This window comes from Mesoplodon bidens (assembly GCF_964165515.1).
Source record: "Mesoplodon bidens genome assembly, chromosome: 8".
Taxonomy (NCBI): domain Eukaryota; kingdom Metazoa; phylum Chordata; class Mammalia; order Artiodactyla; family Ziphiidae; genus Mesoplodon; species Mesoplodon bidens.
The window spans coordinates 92,355,208-92,375,002 of NC_138165.1; the positions used below are offsets into that span (position 1 = coordinate 92,355,208).

A 19,795-nucleotide genomic window follows, 5' to 3' on the forward strand; every position below is an offset into this window, starting at 1 on the left:
TCAAACCGGATGGGTCAAGCAATGCTGTCCCACAGAAGGCCGGGACATTTGCCTGATGCATGGTGCTGAACTCCACCTTCAGAGGAAACCCCTCCTTTTTAAAAATAACTATTATTAGTTTGAGAAAAAAAAAAAACAACTCTGTCCAACACGTTTGAAGATAATGTTGGTGCTCTCTGGTGCTTTTGCAGAGATATAAACAATTGAAGACAAAGAAAATAAAAATAAAATCAGATTAACGTTTGCTCACTTTGTCTTTGAGTTTCTCCAAAATTGCTTTGAACGCTACAGTTTTCAGAAAAGGTTGAGCGTAGTGACTCTTTTATATATGTATAATGATCTTAATATGGGTCCTTATGTCTTGACTCTTCCCATAGACCACCAATTTATGAGGATTCTGTTTAGCTGGATTTTTTCCACAGATCACAGATTTACCTAAGCCTACATTAGGAAGCTGCAGCCACATTTGTCACATTTTTTTCAGGGGTTAAGGAAACAAATGGCCAAGGCGAAAAACAGTCATGATTAGGACAAGGGTAAGATGTCACTGGCAGAATGAAGGAGGGTGGGGTCAGGGTAAGGAGCACGGGATACCTAGGTGAAGTTGATGTAACCCTCACCCTAATTGGGCTCGCCACCTAGTGGAAGAAATAGGCTCATAAAATAAAATCATTTCAAAAGGGCTCAGAGAGGTATGTAAAAGCCTAGACCTGAGGAAGGAAAACTTAACCAAACAGACCTAAAGCAATCTCATCTTTGCTGTCAGCAAACACCTAGAGAATTTTAGAGGAGAAATTAGAGAGTTAAATGCCATACTTGAACATTCTGTTAGCTCATAGTTACCTACTCTTCAGGGTGAATATCAGGAAGGAGAACTATGCTTTCCAATTGCTCTGCAGCCATAATATGCTGAGCTTGGTAAACCATGTCTGATCCAGTATGATGATGCCAATGTTCCCAAGCCATCTTGTCCATCGACATTAGGTAGCGCCCTTCATTTCAAGTCCAAGGGAAACAAAAACCCCGTTATCCATGATTTCTAATAAAACAAGGTTCTAAATCTTAAAAAGAACTAATTGTAGATGACTTGAAAGTTTCATTGTGTCATTGATACCAGGCCACCTAAGGCTTACGTTTTACAGTGTTGCAAATGATTAGTGGCCAACATCAGAAATTTTACTCCTTGAATGTAAATTGGTGTAGCCACTATGGAGAACAATATGGAGGTTCCTTAAAAAATGAAAAACAGAACTACCATATGACCCAGCAATCCCACTACTGGGCATATATCCAGAGAAAACCATAATTCAAAAAGACACATGCACCCCAATGTTCATTGCAGCACTATTTACAATAGCCAGGACATGGAAGCAACCTAAATGTCCATCAATAGAGGAATGGATAAAGAAGATGTGGTACCTATATACAATGGCATATTACTCAGCCCTAAAAGGAATGAAATTGGGTCATTTGTAGAGACATGGATGGACCTAGAGACTGTCATACAGAGTGAAGTAAGAGAAAAACAAATATCTCATATTAACGCATATATGTGTAATCTAGAAGAATGGTATAGATGATCTTATTTGCAAGGCAGAAATAGAGACAGACATAGAGAATAAACATACGGATACCAACGAGGAAAGGGGGGGCGGTGGGATGAATTGGGAGACTGGGGTTGATGTATATACACTATCGATACTATGCATAAAATAGAGAACTAATGAGAACCTACTGTATAGCTCAGGGAACTCTACTCAATGCTCTGTGGTGACCTAAATGGGAAGGAAATCCAAAATAGAGGGGATATATGTGTACACATAATGCTGATTCACTTTGCTGTACGGTAGAAACTAACACAACATTGTAAAGCAACTATACTCCAATAAAAATTAATTTAAAAGAAAGAAATTTTCCCCTCTTCGATTAATTTAATTACTAACATGAGCCTGTTGAAATACTTTCTAGGCCCACGATGAAGCCACTCCTGCCTAGGTGCCACATCAGCAAACCAAAACTTAGGTCACTTTTGCACCCCTTTAAATGTTCTGCTTGACCAGAAATGTAGTACAATCATCCCTGGCATCAGTGGTGGATTGGTTCTAGGACCCCTGTGGAGACCAAAATCCATGGATGCTCAAGTGCCTTATATAAAATGGTAGTACAGCCGGCCCTCCATGTCTGTGTTCTGCATCCTCAAATTCAATGGACCAGGGGTTGAATTTGATCTGCAGTTGGTTGAACCTGTGGTTGCCCAACCCATGCATATGATGGGCCGACTGTATATCCAGTCAGCCAACCCCCAAACAGCAAACCAGCTTGGGATCTATACTTCTTTCCTTGTTCCTTCTTGCTCCAAACAAGGCTGACTATGTGGCTGCAGCCAACCCGTTATTTTCTATTTTTCTCTTCCTTATTCGTTATTATCTATCCTGTAAAAGCTTCCTGCCTTTGTCTTATTTTGTTGTCCTTTGAATGGAAACAGTCTGTTTCATAAAGTGTTAAATAAAATTTGTATCATTGAAATTGTCTTCTTTAATCATTTTTAACAAGCATTTTACATGTTTTTCTAATGGTATTTTAAAATCACATAGAATATGGTACATCACCACTCACATCTTTCTGGGATATAAGCTTTTATTTCATATCTGTACCACGTTAAGATTTTAAACTAATTTTTCCAATTGCCCATATAAACATTGTTACACCTCTGTCAGAACACAAAGCCTGCACATTTTTATTTTGTATAATGTTCATGAATTCATCACTTATGTAGTTCACTCTCAGAGCAATATCAAACTCAAACACATTTCAGCAACTTAAGTTGTAATTTCAAAATAAAATTCTTTAGTTGCCTTTGTTAACTACTCTTAAGGGATGCATAGTCTACACTACAGCAAGAGTTTAAAATATCCCTATTGTTTCAGTTATCTCTTGTTGCGTAACACATAAAACTTACTGGATTAAAATAACTGTCATTTGACTTATTTGCTGGTAATTCTGTGATTTGGGCAGAGCTTGATGGAGATGACTGGTCTCTACTCAATGTCTCTCTAATGCTGGGACAGCTCCCTTGGGGATGCAGCACCTACTCCCAAGATGGCCTCACTTGCATTTCTGCCAAAGTGGTGTTGGCTGTCATCTAGGTGGGTCCCTGGGGCATTGGTGCTCAGTGCTGGTAACAGTTTGCTAAGGCTGCCATAACAAATACCATAGACTGGGTGGCTTAAACAACAGAAATTAATTTTCTTATATTTCTGGAGGCTGCAAGTTTGAGATCAGGGTGCCAGCACGGTTGAGTTGAGCCTGAGGAGAGCTCTCCCCTTGGTTTTCAGATGGCTGCCTTCTGCATATTCATATGACCTCTTCTTTGTGCAAATGGCTGGTGGGGTTAGTGAGGGGGGAGTCAGTGCAAGCACACTAACTCTGTTTATAATGGCACTCATCCCAAACTCTCTTTATAATGGCACTAATCCCATCATAAAGGCCCCACTCTCACGACCTCTACTAACTCTACCTCCCAGAGGCCCCATTTCCACATACCATCACATTGGAGGTTAGGGCTTCAACATATGAATTTGGAGAGAACACAAACACATAACCCCTAATAGTGCTCCTCTGTGTGGCTTCCCACGTGGCTAGGTTGGGCTTTCATAGCATGTAGTCTTATGGTAGTCAGTCTTTATATATGGTATCTGGCTCCCACTAGAGTGCAAAAACCAAATCTGCCAGGTACTCTGAAAGCTTTGGTCCAAAACCGGCCCAGTGTCACTTCCACCACATTTTAAGCAGGTCCCAAAGCCGGCCCAGATTCAAGGGAAAGGGACTATATAAGGATGTGGATGCTGGGAGACATGGCTATTGGGGGCCATCAAAATAATGATATCATTTTCCTTTTCTTATTTCATCCATTTCCCTCATATGCCACAGTGGCTCCCATGCACTTCTCTTCCTGTCCAAAATGCCCCTTCTCCTCTACTAGCCATAGCCCGTCACCTCTTATCTTTACCCTTTCCACCTAATTCTGTATCACACAAATCTAAACCGATCCTGAACTGACAGGTTGAAATGGAACCAACAAAGTCAGAATCCTTTCACTGTGGAGGAAGAAGGGAGTCGCCATTTACAATGTCACATTGGTAATGTTTGTCCCTCACCCTTGATTAATGGAGGCCCTTTGCCAGGAGAAGCAGTGCTTAAAGTCCATATCCATTCTCAACACCATCACTGCCTAGCTGTCTGGAAGCGTATGATCCTAAAGACTTCTATAAGGACAGTGGAGAGATGTAAACAAGAACAGGCACTAGATTTTTTTTTTTGCGGTACATGGGCCTCTCACTGTTGTGGCCTCTCCCGTTGCGGAGCAACAGGCTCTGGACGCGCAGGCTCAGCGGCCACGGCTCATGGGCCTAGCCGCTCTGTGGCATGTGGGATCTTCCCGGACCGGGGCACGAACCCGTATCCCCTGCATCGGCAAGCGGACTCTCAACCACTGCACCACCAGGCAAGCCCAGGCACTAGAATTTAAAAAATTTTTCCCAGGAAACAAATCTGTACTGGAGGGTGTGTAGTGTGAGAAAGAGAGAGGGGAGGGGACAGAGAAAGTGCAAGAGGAAGAGAAAAAAGAGGAGGAAATAGAGACTAAACACAAGATAAAATCATGGGCATAAAGCATAGAAATTGCCTTCACCATGGTGAGTCTCCAGTAATTCTATTTACCTGTCATATGAAAAATACTTTAAAAATAATATTTCAGCCTTAAAAGAACTCCTTGAATCAAAAGCTAGATGAACCCTCTGGGCTCTGAAAGCACCGTCTGAAAGTGTCTGACTCTCCTGGCTTCAGTGTGTTTATAACTTAGGCTCCCTCAAGACCCCTCCCTCCTCATGGCCTCTCCACATCTTTCCAGCTGCAGGCCTGCTTTTCCCAGGTCTGATTTTCAAGAGGGACAGAAGCTGATTGGACTTAATGTTCTAGGCTGGTAGACACTTTGCAGGTTGCCAGACCCTTCGTCCAGTCAGCTCTCAGCTTGCGGGTCATTTGGTACAGAAAAGAGCCTTTTCTGTGTAAGGTTCAACTTGGACCTGCCTCCCTCAAAGAGGCAAGGGCTGCAGGCTGGACAGTTTCCTTTGAAAGGGGGTGGAGCGATTGTTAGGCACCGAAATTGATAGCTGCCATTTCTAGAACATCTCCCTAGATTCGTCTTCTGGAATTAAACCTCACTTCTTCCGTTCCAAGCTAGCGACGCTTCGAAGTATTGGGAGATCATTAGCAGATGGTGTTTCATGCCTCCAGGCCTTTTTACATCCCATCTCCTTTCCAAGAAAGAATGTTATTTCTTTTGATTGCCTGGAAAACTACTTTTCCTTCAGGAGTTGGTTCTAAGGTCATCGCATCTGTCGTCTTTCATTACCTTTATTTTTAGAAGAAGAAAAAGAATTTTAGGGAAGTTAAGTGACTTTCTGGATTCATGCTCATATTCACGGAAATCTAACTCCAGGTCTCTGACATAAAACGCTGTAGGCATTATTCTCAGTGTGAGAAAAGGGGAGTGACTCGGAGAAGTGATTCCTAATTCTAGCGATTTGGGAAGCCGGAAGACCAGGCGGAAGACCACACAGCTCCTCAACAAGGGGAGAAACGCAAGGGATCTGCGCATGCTCAGAGCGTCGACGTACAGTTTCCCCGCCCCTTCCAGCCTCCGCGGAAAGCGGCTCTTCCTGCGACCCTCCAGCTCCGCGTCCGGCGGAACTGAGCTTCGGCGCCGCAGGTTCCCGCTCGGAAGAGGTGACCAAGGCGCTTGCGGAACGTCAGCATGGCGCGGTCGGGGAATAAGGTAGGAACATCTGTAGGCTTGGGCCTTGCCTGTGCTGGGGGTCCGGAAGCAGGAATCATGGGATCACGGCGGTGCCAAGGAGTGAGGAAAACAGATCCCGGTGGTGGGCTGGATCAGTAGGGCCGGGGTCGAGGGATGCGCTGTGAGAAAAGCTGGCGATTTGGAGTCTTCAGGCGGGAATTTGAGCCTAGCCCACTCTCCACCCCCGCCGCCTACTCAGCCCTTCTATCCTCTCACTTCCTCTCCACCGGTCCTCATCCAGCTTTCCATCCCACTCCGACCTCCCCTCCGTACGTACCTCTGTATCCCAGCCTACCCCCCGACTCCTCCATTACTTCTGAATCTGGGTTTTAAAAATCTGTGAGAAAGGAAGTTAGCCACGATACGAACCAATCCCACAGGCTTGTAAAACTTCAGAGAAGGATTGAGAGTAAAATAACTTGAAACGTAAAGCGTCTTATTACCTCTATAATAATCTAATATTTCGCATTTACTGCGAAAGCTTACCCTGGTGAGGCACTGAGCTAACGCTTTATTCCGGTCTCATTTAATCTTCACAACAAGCCCATGAGTTGAAAACTTTTATCCCCAATTTACAGGTGAGAAAACCGAGGCCTAAAGAAAGTGAAGTGATTAGCCCAAGGTCACCCAGTCCACAAGTGGTAGAATCTGAATTTGAACACAGGCTTTCAGCTTTCAGAGTCCGGGAGAATGTCTCTCTTGCTAGGAATCTATGACTCTCAGTGACCCAGGTTAATAACATTATGATGAATTTTTAAAATGGCATTTTCAATATAGGCAGAGCGTGGTAGTTGTCTCTGAAGGGTCTCTAGAGGGAGATGTGTTCCAAGGACTTGTTCATTCATTCATCCATCCATCGGTCTATCCATCCATCTATTCAAAACTAGGCCCTTTATTAGGCATTTGGTATACAGATAAACAAGATAGGAGTTGAAGCAGCTGATGCCTAGTCTCCTCCACTCCCCATAGGGAAATGCTGATTAAAATGATTATGAACATATGCCACTCACCTTCTTTATTCCTTTCAGCTGCTGAAAACTTTCAGCGCTAATGAAGCAGCTGTTTATGACAGGTGGACTTGCAGCAGAATTCTAATAGCCTGTATTGCTTCAGTGTTTAAATGAAGGGTTGTCAGGCTGCTTAATTTCTTCTGGTTTTCTTACTGCTACCAGAAGGGAGCTTGCGGTATTACATAGACCATTCTTCTGCTTTCAGATAAGAACTTCCATACTGTGAAACCCTTTGATGCCATTTTTTGGATACCTGATTCTTGGCAAAGGACCTTTAGTCCTCTGATTTAGAGTTTTCTGTTCATAAAAGTAGCTTTTATGAACATATATTAAATAGGTGCAACAGCGTATTTGGGGACTCAACTTTTTAAAGGTTCTTATGCTCAGAGCATTGAAACTATGGGATGTAAATTTTATTGCTCTCAAAGGAATTTTGTAGTTTATTACCACCCTTTCTCCAAACATGCTATTTATAATCTAGAACTCTCTTAATATTAATGCATTATGGTTAATTCTTTGTAAACTAGGGAAAATACTTAAATAGTCTTTCTTTCCATGTTTTGCCTTGCCTGAGATGTAACCAAATTAGAGATCATCTATAACATCCCTGATAGGAGCTCATCTAGGTTTTTCAAACAATTTTAGGGTCAGGAGATCATTGCTTCAGAAAACAGTAGTTCTTTCATTTATTACTTCTAAATATTATTTTTTCTCCCTTAATATGGTGTCAGATCAATCTCTGTAGCTTCCATCTGTTGATCCTATTATCTCTCTTGTGGACCTATCTTTTTATAACATAGCTGTCAACTATTTGAGGATAACAGGTTCCTCTAAATCTTCTCGTCTGGTTCAAATAGCCAGTTTTTCCCACCTGTTCCTCAGGTCACATATTCTCCAGATCCTTCTCTAATCTGCTCATTTCATGTTCAGTTGTAATTAGTGTTTCTCATAAGATGTGATGATCAGAACTGCTCACCGTTTGTCAAGTGTGGTCTGATCAGTACAAAGCACAGGTGAGACTGTCAGTCAATGTCAAAGAATGTTAACTCTGGAAAATACCTTAGATCTCATCTAGTCCAACAACTGCTTCCTGCCTCCACAAATTAACAGTGAATTTAAGTTACATGCCCAAGAATTTAGCTACTTGGTAATAAAGATGGAACTGGATCCCAGGTCTCCTGGGATCTAGTTTAGTTTTTTTTTTTTTTAAACCATAAAACCTGTCTTTTCCTTACTTAAATTTACTACACCATTGATAGGACTGAAAATATTTTGGAGGATGGAATGGGTAGGTGTGGGGAATGTACTCCTGTAGCCATGTCATATGGGTGACATTTTATATTGTCATTTTATAATCCACCCTGAAATTGAGCTGCTATTTTTTCAGGTCTCCTCCAACCCAATTCAGTTAAACTTTGGTTGCCAAATACAGAACTTTACATGTATCCATTTTACTTTTAATTTATGTTTGCCGTATTTCCTTAGTCCCCTACATACATGATTGCTAGCCAATGACCAGGTGTCTTTATTTATTTGGTTTCCTCTGCCTAAAACTCCCCTTGTTCACATGACCGACTGCTACTCATTCTTTTTTTTTTATATCTTTATTGGAGCATAATTGCTTTACATGTTGTGTCAGTTTCTGCTGTACAACAAAGTGAATCAGCTATACGTATACATATACCCCCATTTCCCCTCCCTCTTGCATCTTCCTCCCACCCTCCCTATCCCACCCCTCTAGGTCGTCATGAAGCATCCAGCTGATCTCCCTGTGCTATGCAGCAGCTTCCCACGAGCCATCCATTCTATACTTGGGAGTGTATAGATGTCAGTGCTACTCTCTCACTTCATCCCAGCTTCCCCCCGCAACCATGTCCTCAAGTCCATTCTCTACATCTTCATCTTTTTTCCTGCCCTGCCACTGGGTTCATCAGTACCGTTGTTTAGATTCCATATATGTGCGTTAGCACATGGTATTTGTTTTTCTCTTTCTGACTTACTTCACTCTGTATGACAGACTCTAGGTCCATCTACTTCGTTACAGATAACTCAATTTCGTTTTTATGGCTGAGTAATATTCCATTGTATATATGTGCCACATCTTCTTTATCCATTCATCTGTCGATGGACACTTAGGCTGCTTCCATGTCCTGGTTATTGTAAATAATGCTGCAATGAACATTGTGGTACATGTACCTTTTTAAAAAAAAATACATTTATTTAGTTATTTGTTTTTGGCTGTGTTGGGTTTTCGTTGCTGTGTGTCGGCTTTCTCTAGTTGTGGCGAGGGGGGCTACTCTTTCATTGCAGTGCGCAGCCTTCTCATTGTGGTGGCTTCTCTTATTTCAGAACACAGGCTCTAGGCACGAGGGCTTCAGTAGTTGTGGCATGTGGGCTCAGTAGTTGTGGCTCACAGGCTCTAGAGAGCAGGCTCAGTAGTTGTGGTGCACGGGCTTAGTTGCTCCGTGGCTTGTGGGATCTTCCTGGACCAGGGCTCGAACCCATGTCCCCTGCATTGGCAGGTGGATTCTTAACCACTGCACCACCAGGGAAGCCCACATGTATCTTTTTGAATTATGCTTTTCTCAGGGTATTTGGCCAGTGGTGGGATTGCTGGGTCATGTGGTAGTTCTATTTTTAGTTTTTTTAAGGAAACTCCATACTGTTCTCCAAAGTGGCTCTATCAATTTACATTCCCACCAACAGTGCAGGAAGGTTCCCTTTTCTCCACACCCTCTCCGGCATTTATTGTTTGTAGATTTTTTTGATAATGGCCATTGTTTTTTTGATTTGCATTTCTCTGATGATTAGTGATGTTGAACATCTTTTCATGTGTTTGTTGGCAATCTGTATGTCTTCTTTGGAGAAATGTCTGTTTAGGTCTTCTGCCCATTTTTGGATTGGGTTGTTTGGTGTTTTGATATTGAGCTCCGTGAGCTGCTTGTATATTTTGGAGGTTAATCCTTTATCAGTTGCTTCGTTTGCAAGTATTTTCTCCCCTTCTGCCTACTTATTCTTTAAGGTTCACCCAAGGATCATATCCAGGAGGCTTTTTCTGCCTCCTTACCCGTCCTCTATCCCTTCCACCAGTCTTGTGTAGATGCCCCTCCTGTGTGCTCTCTTTAGTGTCCACTGGATACCTCGGTCATGGAATATTGTTCTGGTATCATTTATGTGTCTGTGTCCCCTACTAGAATAGATTTGGTGTCTTAGTCTTCATTTTAGATTCCCAGTTTACAAACTGATTCAAATTATTGGAGTGTATCATTTTAGCATATATAGATTGTGACAGTCACCTATTGCCACCAAAATGCTTTATAACAAACTACACCCCAAGTCAGTGGCTTACAACAAAAGCATCTGTACTCATACTGTGGGTCAGCATATCAGTTGCATTTGGTTTGATGTATAATATTTTGGGCTCAGCTGGGCTGGACTTAGCTCTAACCTGCAGGTTGTTTTCAGATCTACTCCCCACGGATTTATGCTCAGGCTCAGGCCAGAGGAGCAGCAGCTACTTGGAGCATGCTCCTGTCCTGGCAGATACTTTCTAGCTTTCAGGAAATATCAGGACTATTTAAAGTTTCTCCATAGTGAAAATTTATGTGCCTTACATACATCTCTAAGTAGAACACCTCCCTTCCCTTTATCATGCATACCCTGAATATCTATGGGTGAAATAAGTAAAGGACATCTCTTTTGTTTTTTTTTTTTAATGACCATTAATAACATTTTCTCACATGTTCTTTGGGACTTTTTTTTTCCAGGCAGCTGTGGTGCTGTGTATGGATGTGCATTTTGCCATGAGTAACTCCCCTCCTGGTGAAGAATCCCCATTTGAACTAGCAAAGAAGGTGGTGACCATGTTTGTGCAGCGACAGGTAAGATTCACATTGGTCTTGAGCTTGTAACTCGTGGTTTAACTGCTTGTTGCTTCCACTTAATAATGCAAGATACCAGCCTCTTTATGTTGTCCACCCTCAGTGTTCTGGGAAAGCTGAGGGGTTATTCTTACATGTACTTATGTACGACCACTGGAGCCTGATATGTTTTTCTTTTCTTGTTTTGGCCCCTCCACTGGATATTACAACTTTTATCAGAAGCAAGAGGCAATGTGATGTTTAAATGTGTAATCTCTAGAGCCAGGTGGCCTGGGTTTGAGTCCTTTCTCTGCCATGATACTGACTAACCTTGCAATCTTGAATAAGTCTTTCCACTACTTTGCGCCTATTCCAGTTATCGTTTACTGGTTACAAACTACCCTCCCCAAACTTAGTGTCTTAAATGACCTTAAAAGAAATCATCTCTCATGGTTCTGTGAGATGACTGGACATGTGAGTTGGGTGGTTCTCTCTGAGGCCTCTTGTGCAGGTGTACTCACGTGGTGGCTGGTGCTGAGTCACCTGAAGGCTCGGTGGGACTATACGTACATCCAAGATGGCTCACCCCTGTGGCTGGTAGTTATGCCTTCTGGGGGATGTGAGCTCATTTGGGGCTGTCGCCCAGAACCCTTACCTGTGGCCTCTCCATGTAGGTTGGGATGCTCACAGTATAGCAGTTGGTTCTAAAAAGGAGTGTTCCAAGAGTGGGTATTCTAAGAGACCTGCTTATGTGGCTTTTAATGACCTACCTCTAGAAATCCCAGAAGGTCATTTCCACTGCCTTCTATTAGTCAATCAGGTCGCTAAGCTATCGCACATTCATTGGGGTGGGGAGGGGGTGGGAATTAGAGTCCCCTGTTGTTTTAAGGGGTAGCCTCCAAATACAGGGAGAGAAGGAATGGATGGAGGCCCTCTTGAAGACTCTCTACCACAGTGCCTCAGTGAATATCTCTAAGATAAAGTACTTAGTACTTGACGTATTATAAATGCTATATGTGTTTTTATTATCATTATTACTACTACTACCATTATTATTCATTTCTGCCCTTTCTACCTGGTCTGACTGCTACTTTTGTGAAGTCCATGAAGTCCTGCTTCATTCACTACTCCTCTGGACACGTCTGCTGTTCTTTCTGGGTGTTGCCTTTTCTACTGGGCACTATTACCTCCCACCCGTCGTCCTAGATTTTTACAAATTCTGATAACCTGGAGTCCTTCATATCTCAAAGAAGACGAGGATGCTTCTAACCCCATTCTTGGTTATAGTAATTTGTGTCGGTTGTATTCAAGTAGTGCTGCTGCGCCCTAATGTAGTATAGATTTTTTTAAAAAAGGGAAACAGTGCTTTCAGTTTTTATTTTTGTCTCTGCCCCTCGCATGGGAGTCGGAGTGAAATCTGGAAGGCTGGGAGACAAAACCTGGTGCCGCTCCCATGCTGCATTCAAATTTCCTCCCCTCTCCTGACTGAGGTTTTGTTGTCGAACAAGATTACCTTGCCTTAAGATGAATTCTTGTGCAGGAGGCAGCTAGAATTCTAGCCGGCCTGCCCCACTGGTGTGCTGGAAATATTTGAACCCCAGCAGCTGGGACCTTCCCTCCATGTACAACTGGCAATTGCAGCTGGAGTTGTTAACAGACTGGGGAATTTAACAGACCAAACAGAGGTGAAGAATGACAGAATTCCATCCTCTGCCCATGCAGTGTTCTTTTTACTGATACAGAAGGCTTCTGTTAATAAGTAGGTGAGAACAGGACTGCCTTTTGTGTCACATACTATTTCTTGTTTTCATATTTCATTATGGAATGCTTCATAAAAGAAGCAAACAGAGAATAATATAATGGAAAGCTGTTTTCCCATTGTCTAGAACTACAACAGCCCTAAAGTTTTACTATATTTGTTTGATTTCTTTTTCTTTCTTTTTCTTAAAAAATAAAATGTTAACTTAAAGCCCCTTGTGTATCCCCTCCCAACCCTTTTCTTTCCTCTTCTTCCCCTCCTTTTCTCAGAATTTTCATAGTTATTACTGCACATATTTTATACCTTGGATCTCAGTGTATTTATAAATAATATTTAGTATTGTATGAAGCTCTCTAAAGTGTATGTAATAGTATTATTCAGTACATATAATTCCATAACTTATTTTTCTCAGTCTTATGTTTTTGAGATTTATTCATGTTGGTAAACATTGAACGAATTTATTCATTCTTTTTTTTTTTTTTTTAACTAGAGTGTAGTATTCCGTTGTATAAATATTTTGCAGTGTGCTTTTGCATTCTTCAGTTGATGGATAGTTAGTTTTCAGATTTGCCCTGTTATAAACAGTGCTGAAGCGAACTGGAACTTTCTTGTCTCTTGTCTCCTTGCGTACACGTGCAGGAACTTCTCTGCAGTATATATACCTGTAAGTGAAATTGCTGGGATATAGAATATTAATCAGCAATTTATTTTTAATCTCTGGAAAATTTAAACTTTGTATAGTCATTCCAGAAAGACAGACTAAAATCTTTTCAAATTATACATGATTAGTTTTCACTGAGAATTAGAGTCTGATTTGGGTGGAAGCAAATCAAAGAAACTCATCAAAGGCAGTTACTGCCCTCCCATTCCTCCACCACAAATTGTGCTGAGAGGATGGGAACTGTAGTCAATGAAAATTTCTGCTTAGAACCTAGGAATTATCATTGCCCATCAGTCCCACGGACCAGTTAGCCCAATATTCTATTGTTGACGGTGGCCCCAGGGACCTGCCATAGGGAGGTATGGTTGTCTTGCTCCCTGAAGGTTAGATATCTAGTGGTTTCCAGGTGATATTGTTTGATTTCAACCTTCTAACCTGCTTCTCTAGGTGTTTGCTGAGAGCAAGGATGAAATTGCTTTAGTCCTTTTTGGTACAGATGGCACTGAGAATGCCCTTGCTGGTGAGGACCAGTATCAGAACATCACAGTGCACCGACACCTGATGCTACCAGATTTTGACTTGCTGGAGGACATTGAAAGAAAAATCCAACCAGGTTCTCAACAAGCTGACTGTATCCTTTTTGAGCCAGAGAAGACTCTTAAGAAATTTCCTTTAATCTGGGGAATTGTAATCTAGTTTGGTGAGGTTCTCTAAGAGTCCTAGCTCTGAGTATGTGGCCGTTTTTGGCTCTGAGGACACGGAGGTGATGTGTGTTAGGACTGAATGTGAAATTAACTAGGTTGGGTTGGGTGCCTGGACTCCATGCCCTGCGGTAACTTGCTCCTTCTCTGCACTAGTGACATGGAGATGTTGGGAGGTATCAGAAGGGGGTATATGTGTTGACTATGTGTAGAGGGTTTGGTGGTGGCAATGGTTGGAAATGTTTGGACGTAGAGAAGATATCTTTAGAAGAGTATAGCATTAGCATTCTCCTAGCCTTCCTGGATGGAGGATATTTGCATGCCAAAAATCAGACTGATACCCAAACTGTGAGACTAACAGTTTCTTCCACAGGTTCCCTGGTTTTAAGGGGTTCCTCTTATTTTTCTAAACAGTGGTGCCACCCCTGGTCACTGGGAGGTGCTGCTGTGCTGGGAGTGACTTACAAATGCTACATTATGGCTCACTTCATGTGTAAGAATGGACTGTAATCACAGAAAATGGGTTCTAGGTACTGTAAAATGGCATCATAATTTTTCATTAAATGAGTGGAATATGTCAGATTACCTTTTGGTTTATTTCATTTTCCTGTTTATATGTTTCAGGAAGTGTACTTTGATTTATAACATATATGAATATATGTTAGTGAAATAGACTTGGAAGAAGGGCACTTGGGCAAGTACTTTTAAATCATCACACCCTCAGCCCAGTGTCCACAATTTCCAGCACTGTGGATTTCACTGGAAAAAAGTTGCATGTTCTTGGGATAAAGGGACTGTTTGGTGTTATCTTCTGCCCTTAACTAGCTGAGTTCTGGATGCCCTCATTGTGTGCATGGATTTGATTCAGCAAGAAACTGTGTAAGTATCTCAACTGAAGAGAGCTGGAAATGAGCCTTTCTGTGTGGAATCAGACCATTTGGAAAATGAACCCTTGCAAGGCTATAATTGTAGCACCTGGGAGAGTTGCTTGTACGTACCTCTGTGGAGGCTGGAAGGGGATCCTTTTTTATCGTAGTGACCACATCTTTAACTGAAGTTGAAGTTAGGAAATCAGAGATATACTGTTTCCATAATGCTCAGACATTTTTCCTAAGATGTTCAAAGTATGAGTCCTGACTGGGTTGATCATATGTTTAGTGGGAACCTAGCTGAGCATCAGCAGCACACGGACTTCTAGAACGTAATCACTTTTGTTAGCTGGAGCTAGATTCATTCCTTACCCTTTTTCTGCTCAGTGACCAAGTACACTTGAATGTGTAGGAAATAATTCAAGAGAATGATTTCTTAACATGCTAACTCTCTCTCCTAGAGGAAAGAAGTTTGAGAAGAGGCATATTGAAGTGTTCACTGACCTCAGCAGCCCGTTCAGCAGAGATCAGCTGGATATTATAATTCATAACTTGAAGAAATCTGACATCTCCCTGCAGTTTTTGTAAGACCATAAGAATAGTACTTGCAGACAGATCTTGTGCTCTTACAATGCGGTGATAGGACCCCTTCGTAGAACACTCAGTCCTCAAGAGTCCTCTCTGCTCTGAGTCGGAATCTGCCGGATCACTGACTTCAGCCAGCGTTCATTGATTACTCTCTTGTGCTCCGGGAACTCTTCTGAGTTTTGATGATAAAGGGATGAAAGTCACAGGGAACCTGGGAGATTAGCTCAGTAGCAGATGCTTGCTTGTGCTGTTCTTGGACCCAGAGAATTGAGGAATTAGAGGAATCTTTTAAGGACATTCAGTTCATCTCCTGCCTGCATAGAAGACTTCACCCAAACAATTACCAGATTGGTGGTGTCTTTTCTTAAACAGCCTAGAGAACTGTATTTTAAAGACAGTACATGTTTTTAGGATAGAGAGGAATGTCAACTTAGGAACGATTTTAAACACATATGCTTATTTTTAACTCTTTCAGATCTGAAGGATACACACACATTTATAAAATGTAATTTGCTTGTGCATATTTACAGATGAGGTATACAAACTTAGGAGGAAAATATTTTTCACAGTTTGTTAGGGAGAGAGTCCCTCCTCCCCCAGTAACTTGAATTTCCCCTCCAGGCACTTACTTTATCTTACATCCCTAACAGAAAGTTCTTTTCACTACATTAATCCTCCCTGCTGCATCTGAAACCTGTTTGTTCTTGTCCTATTTTTGGTAAAAGCAGAGTGGTAGTATAGAATGTTGAATTATTAGTCTTCTAGGGACACTCCTTTTTCGGATTGAGAGCCCTACCAAGAAGCCTCCAGCTCTGAGTGGTAAGCCTACACCTTCTTTAAAATGCCTGCCATGCAGAATTAAGAACCTCTCTTGCATGTACGTACCTCTTAAGACTGCTGAGGGGCAACTCCTTTCTGTAGAACTGTAGAAAAATAGTTCAGAATAACCCATCAAGCTGATACTTGATAAGACGGTGCTTCAGAGAAATTAAGTGCTTTTTAAGTGACTCTTCTTTTCTTACTGAGTTGAGGTTTTCTCAGCACTTCAGAAGCCCAGCTCGGTTTCTGTTCCCTGTTCATAATCTCAGATGCCTTTACGTCCTTGACACACACTGCACTTCTGTCAATGTCATTGGAAAGGGCTACTTTTTTTTGTATGAGCAATGCTGTAAAGCAAGCCGAAGACAGAACATAGCCTTTTCTTCCACTTGCTTGTTATTTGACTGGTTGTTTTTTTTTCTTGGGTAATACCCTTCTTCCGTTGCTGCAAACTTCTAGCATGCAAAGTAGAGTTTTTGCTCTTATTGTTTGCTGTATCCCATGTATGATGGATTGTTCTAGTTGGACTGGACCTTCCTGACCCTTCATTTTCATGTTAATCGTCCCTTCTTCCTGGTTGATGCTCTGGAAACAGCAATAGCCTGGTGCAAACCTGATGTGCCATACCCTGCTTGCTGGAAGCTCTTTTTCATGTAATGCAGGACAGGCACATCTCTCATGCTAAGAATACATAGAAAAAATGTAAACATGAAGCTCTGTTTTGATGATAACAAATAAAATGATAAAGGAATCACCTTAAAAATCGACATGGGGTGACCAGCAGGTAATTTTGAGTAAACTGAAAAGATCGCTGAATTCAACTGTTTCGGTTTCCAGGGACAAACTAGGGTGACATGCTACAGTGGGAAGAACCTTGCTCTTTCAGTCAGACGACTGAGTCTTTGCTCAATCACTTATTAGCTGTATTAGCTATACGGTTTGGGCCAAATTATTTCATTTCTGTAGCTTCCGTTTCTTTTCAGAAAATGGAGGTAGAAATCTCTATCCAACTAACACATAAGGATGAAATGAGATTGTTTATATGAAAACATTTATAAAGTGTCATGTAGAATATTATCATAAAATGTGTTTGGTTGGTTCACTTTTCAGTTTGTATATTGATGATTGAATATTCCCATGACTGGTAACCCCACTCTAGTTTTAGTCTCATTTCAGTCAAACAGCTGGAGTGAAACACAAGAACAAAATTGGTTTTACTTATTTCTAGCAATTAACTGGTTTCTGTATAGGAATTCTCTATCTGAAATAATGATGACGACATTGTTTGAGTTTTACGTATTTTATACACTTTCTCTTATTAATCTTTATAATAATCTTGAGAGATCATTAATGGGCATTTGCTTGTTTATTTTTGTCTGCCTAGAATGTCACCCAGCCTTTTTCTAGGAAGCGTTCCTTCCTACTTTTTAACCTCATGGCTTGAATGAGAGCTGACATCTAGATCTGGCTCCTAGGCTACCACTAATTCCTGGTTTTTTCAATTGGAGAGTAGAGGGTTAAACCCTCAGTCCCTCTTTGGTAGTGCAGTTGGGTATTATGAGCTTGAAAGTGTTAAGAAACAATGTGGAGGAAGCCAGTCTGAAAGAGCGGGGCCAGCATAAAGGCAAATGAAAATGAAATATGGAGATAGAGAGTGGAGGGTCACAGAATCCTTGTGGTGGTTGATACTCTGGGTCTAGTCATCCTAAGGCCATGTGCAGCCTTGCCCTTTCAATTATTTTGTTATGTTAAGGCAATAAATTACCCCCGTAAAAGCCAAACCAAAGAGACTTTGGTCACTTGAAACTGTTAGAATATTGGTCAAGGTAGATAGTGCCATTTGATGGTTGAGAAATGTAAAGCTCAGAGAGGCTGACTGACCATTTTCTCGTAGCTAGTGAGTGACAGTCACAGAATTGGAACCCCGTTTATTATTTGGCTTCAGAGCTTGTCTTCTTAAGTACTGCTGGTCTTTTCCTGATAGTTTGCCTTTCCCAATTGGCAAGGAAGATGGAACTGGGGACAGAGGAGATGGCAACTTGCTCTCGGACCACCATGGGCCCTCCTTTCCCCTAAAAGGAATCAGTGAGCAGCAAAAAGAAGGTATTCGGATGGTGAAAAAGCTGATGATGTCTTTAGAAGGTGAAGATGGGCTGGAGGAGATTTATTCCTTCAGGTAAGACATGAAAGCATTGTTCACAACTTTCAGTTGTAAGCATATTAATTTTTCTTTTGATCAGACGGCTCCCTAATGCTTTTCCTTTTCTGGGCCACTTTTGAATTAGCAGTTATACTTTAGTATTTCAATTTTTATTAAAGAAATGGTGCACCAGCCCCTAATCCCTTTTTTTGAAGTTTGCATGGTTGGTGCAAGATTTCTTATTTATTTCCAAGACTATGTCGGTAGAGTTTGGAAATACATAAATATAACGAATGATTTAACAAGTCAAATTATAAAAGATGAGGTAGTAGATTTCTTCTTTATGCCACGCTCGGGGCACATTTCTTGGGCCCTTCCTTGTCATACACCTAAAAAACATTCTTAATTATAAAAAGTGGTTCAGATCTGAGATAATACTCAGTATCCTCTAATCCTCTGATTTAAGTTTTAGGAGGCAGTATACTATAGAGATGTTTTAAAAAAACTTTTGGTCTCAAAATAGTTTGGTCAGGCAAAAACAAAGCAAAACAAAGCAAAAAACCCCAATATTAAGAATTTACAACCTGTTTATTCCATGTGGGCTTAGTAAAGGCAAAATGATTTAAGAAATGTGAACCCCCTGAAGTACCATATAACAATTAAGCAAGCTGCTTTTTTTGGCCCTCCAATCAGAGACTGGGAGAGATGATCTCCTTTATCTGTATTATTCTTGGTTGGAATTGGATATATACTTATTTTGAGCAAAGAACCTGAGAGGGGTCCATAGCATCTAGAACGGTGTGTATTTGAAGGGCCTGATTTGGTAAAAGTGGCAATAGAATACCACACTGTATGGCTGTGGAGTTTCAAATCCTCAGGGATACTGCTACTTAATGTTAAAGAATTAATTCCAGTTTATTAATAAATACACAAAATACAAGCATTTTAACAAAAGTTCTTAATTGAAATAGAGGTTCAGTTGAAGTAAAGGTTCAACAGTTAGGATTCTTTTGAGTAGCAATAGTGTGTATCTGCTCTAATTTTTATTCTCAATCACAATTTTCAAATATTTCTGGTGAGCTATAATTGATAAGCAATCAGCCTGCTTTTCTAAACATAGATACTATTGAAAAATTGCAGGTAAATGGGAATTTTGGAAATTGAACTGTAATTTCCCAAGGGCTTGTCAAAGGAGTCAATGAAGAATCCTGTAAAGTGATGTTTCTTTGTCATAATATGTGTTCTAATTGTAATACATGCAAATATGTGTTCCTAAATTATTGTTCTTTCAGATTTGGATATGGCTTACTCTAACATGGGAATACATGTCTAAAGCTAACATATTCACCATGATATCGTAAAGAAGAATTATAGGCCAATAAAATTACCTAAATAAGTTTCTTTTCCTGTAACATAGCAAGGAGGGAAATAACTATGTGTTGTCCTAGCCATTTGAAGTTACTTTGATTTTAGGTCTGCCATGAAGGTGTGGATCAGAACTTTGCCATCTGATACAGTAGCCGTTATCCAC

At 41.1% G+C, this 19,795-nt stretch overlaps 1 protein-coding gene across 2 annotated transcripts in view; it reads left to right on the plus strand.

Annotated features, from left to right (window-relative positions):
* Window positions 1-5,650: 5,650 nt before the first annotated feature.
* Window positions 5,651-19,795, plus strand: part of XRCC5 (X-ray repair cross complementing 5) — a 97,368-nt gene continuing 83,223 nt past the window's right edge. The window contains exons 1-6 of one of the 2 annotated variants that reach the window (XM_081243093.1): window positions 5,651-5,836; window positions 10,635-10,748; window positions 13,595-13,778; window positions 14,679-14,727; window positions 15,179-15,301; window positions 18,109-18,300. In XM_081243093.1, coding sequence (XP_081099219.1) covers window positions 5,816-5,836; window positions 10,635-10,748; window positions 13,595-13,778; window positions 14,679-14,727; window positions 15,179-15,301; window positions 18,109-18,300 — 683 coding nt within the window. In that variant the 5' untranslated portion in view covers window positions 5,651-5,815. The remainder of the gene's footprint in view (window positions 5,837-10,634; window positions 10,749-13,594; window positions 13,779-14,678; window positions 14,728-15,178; window positions 15,302-18,108; window positions 18,301-19,795) is intronic. The other variant, XM_081243092.1, reaches the window with a different exon arrangement.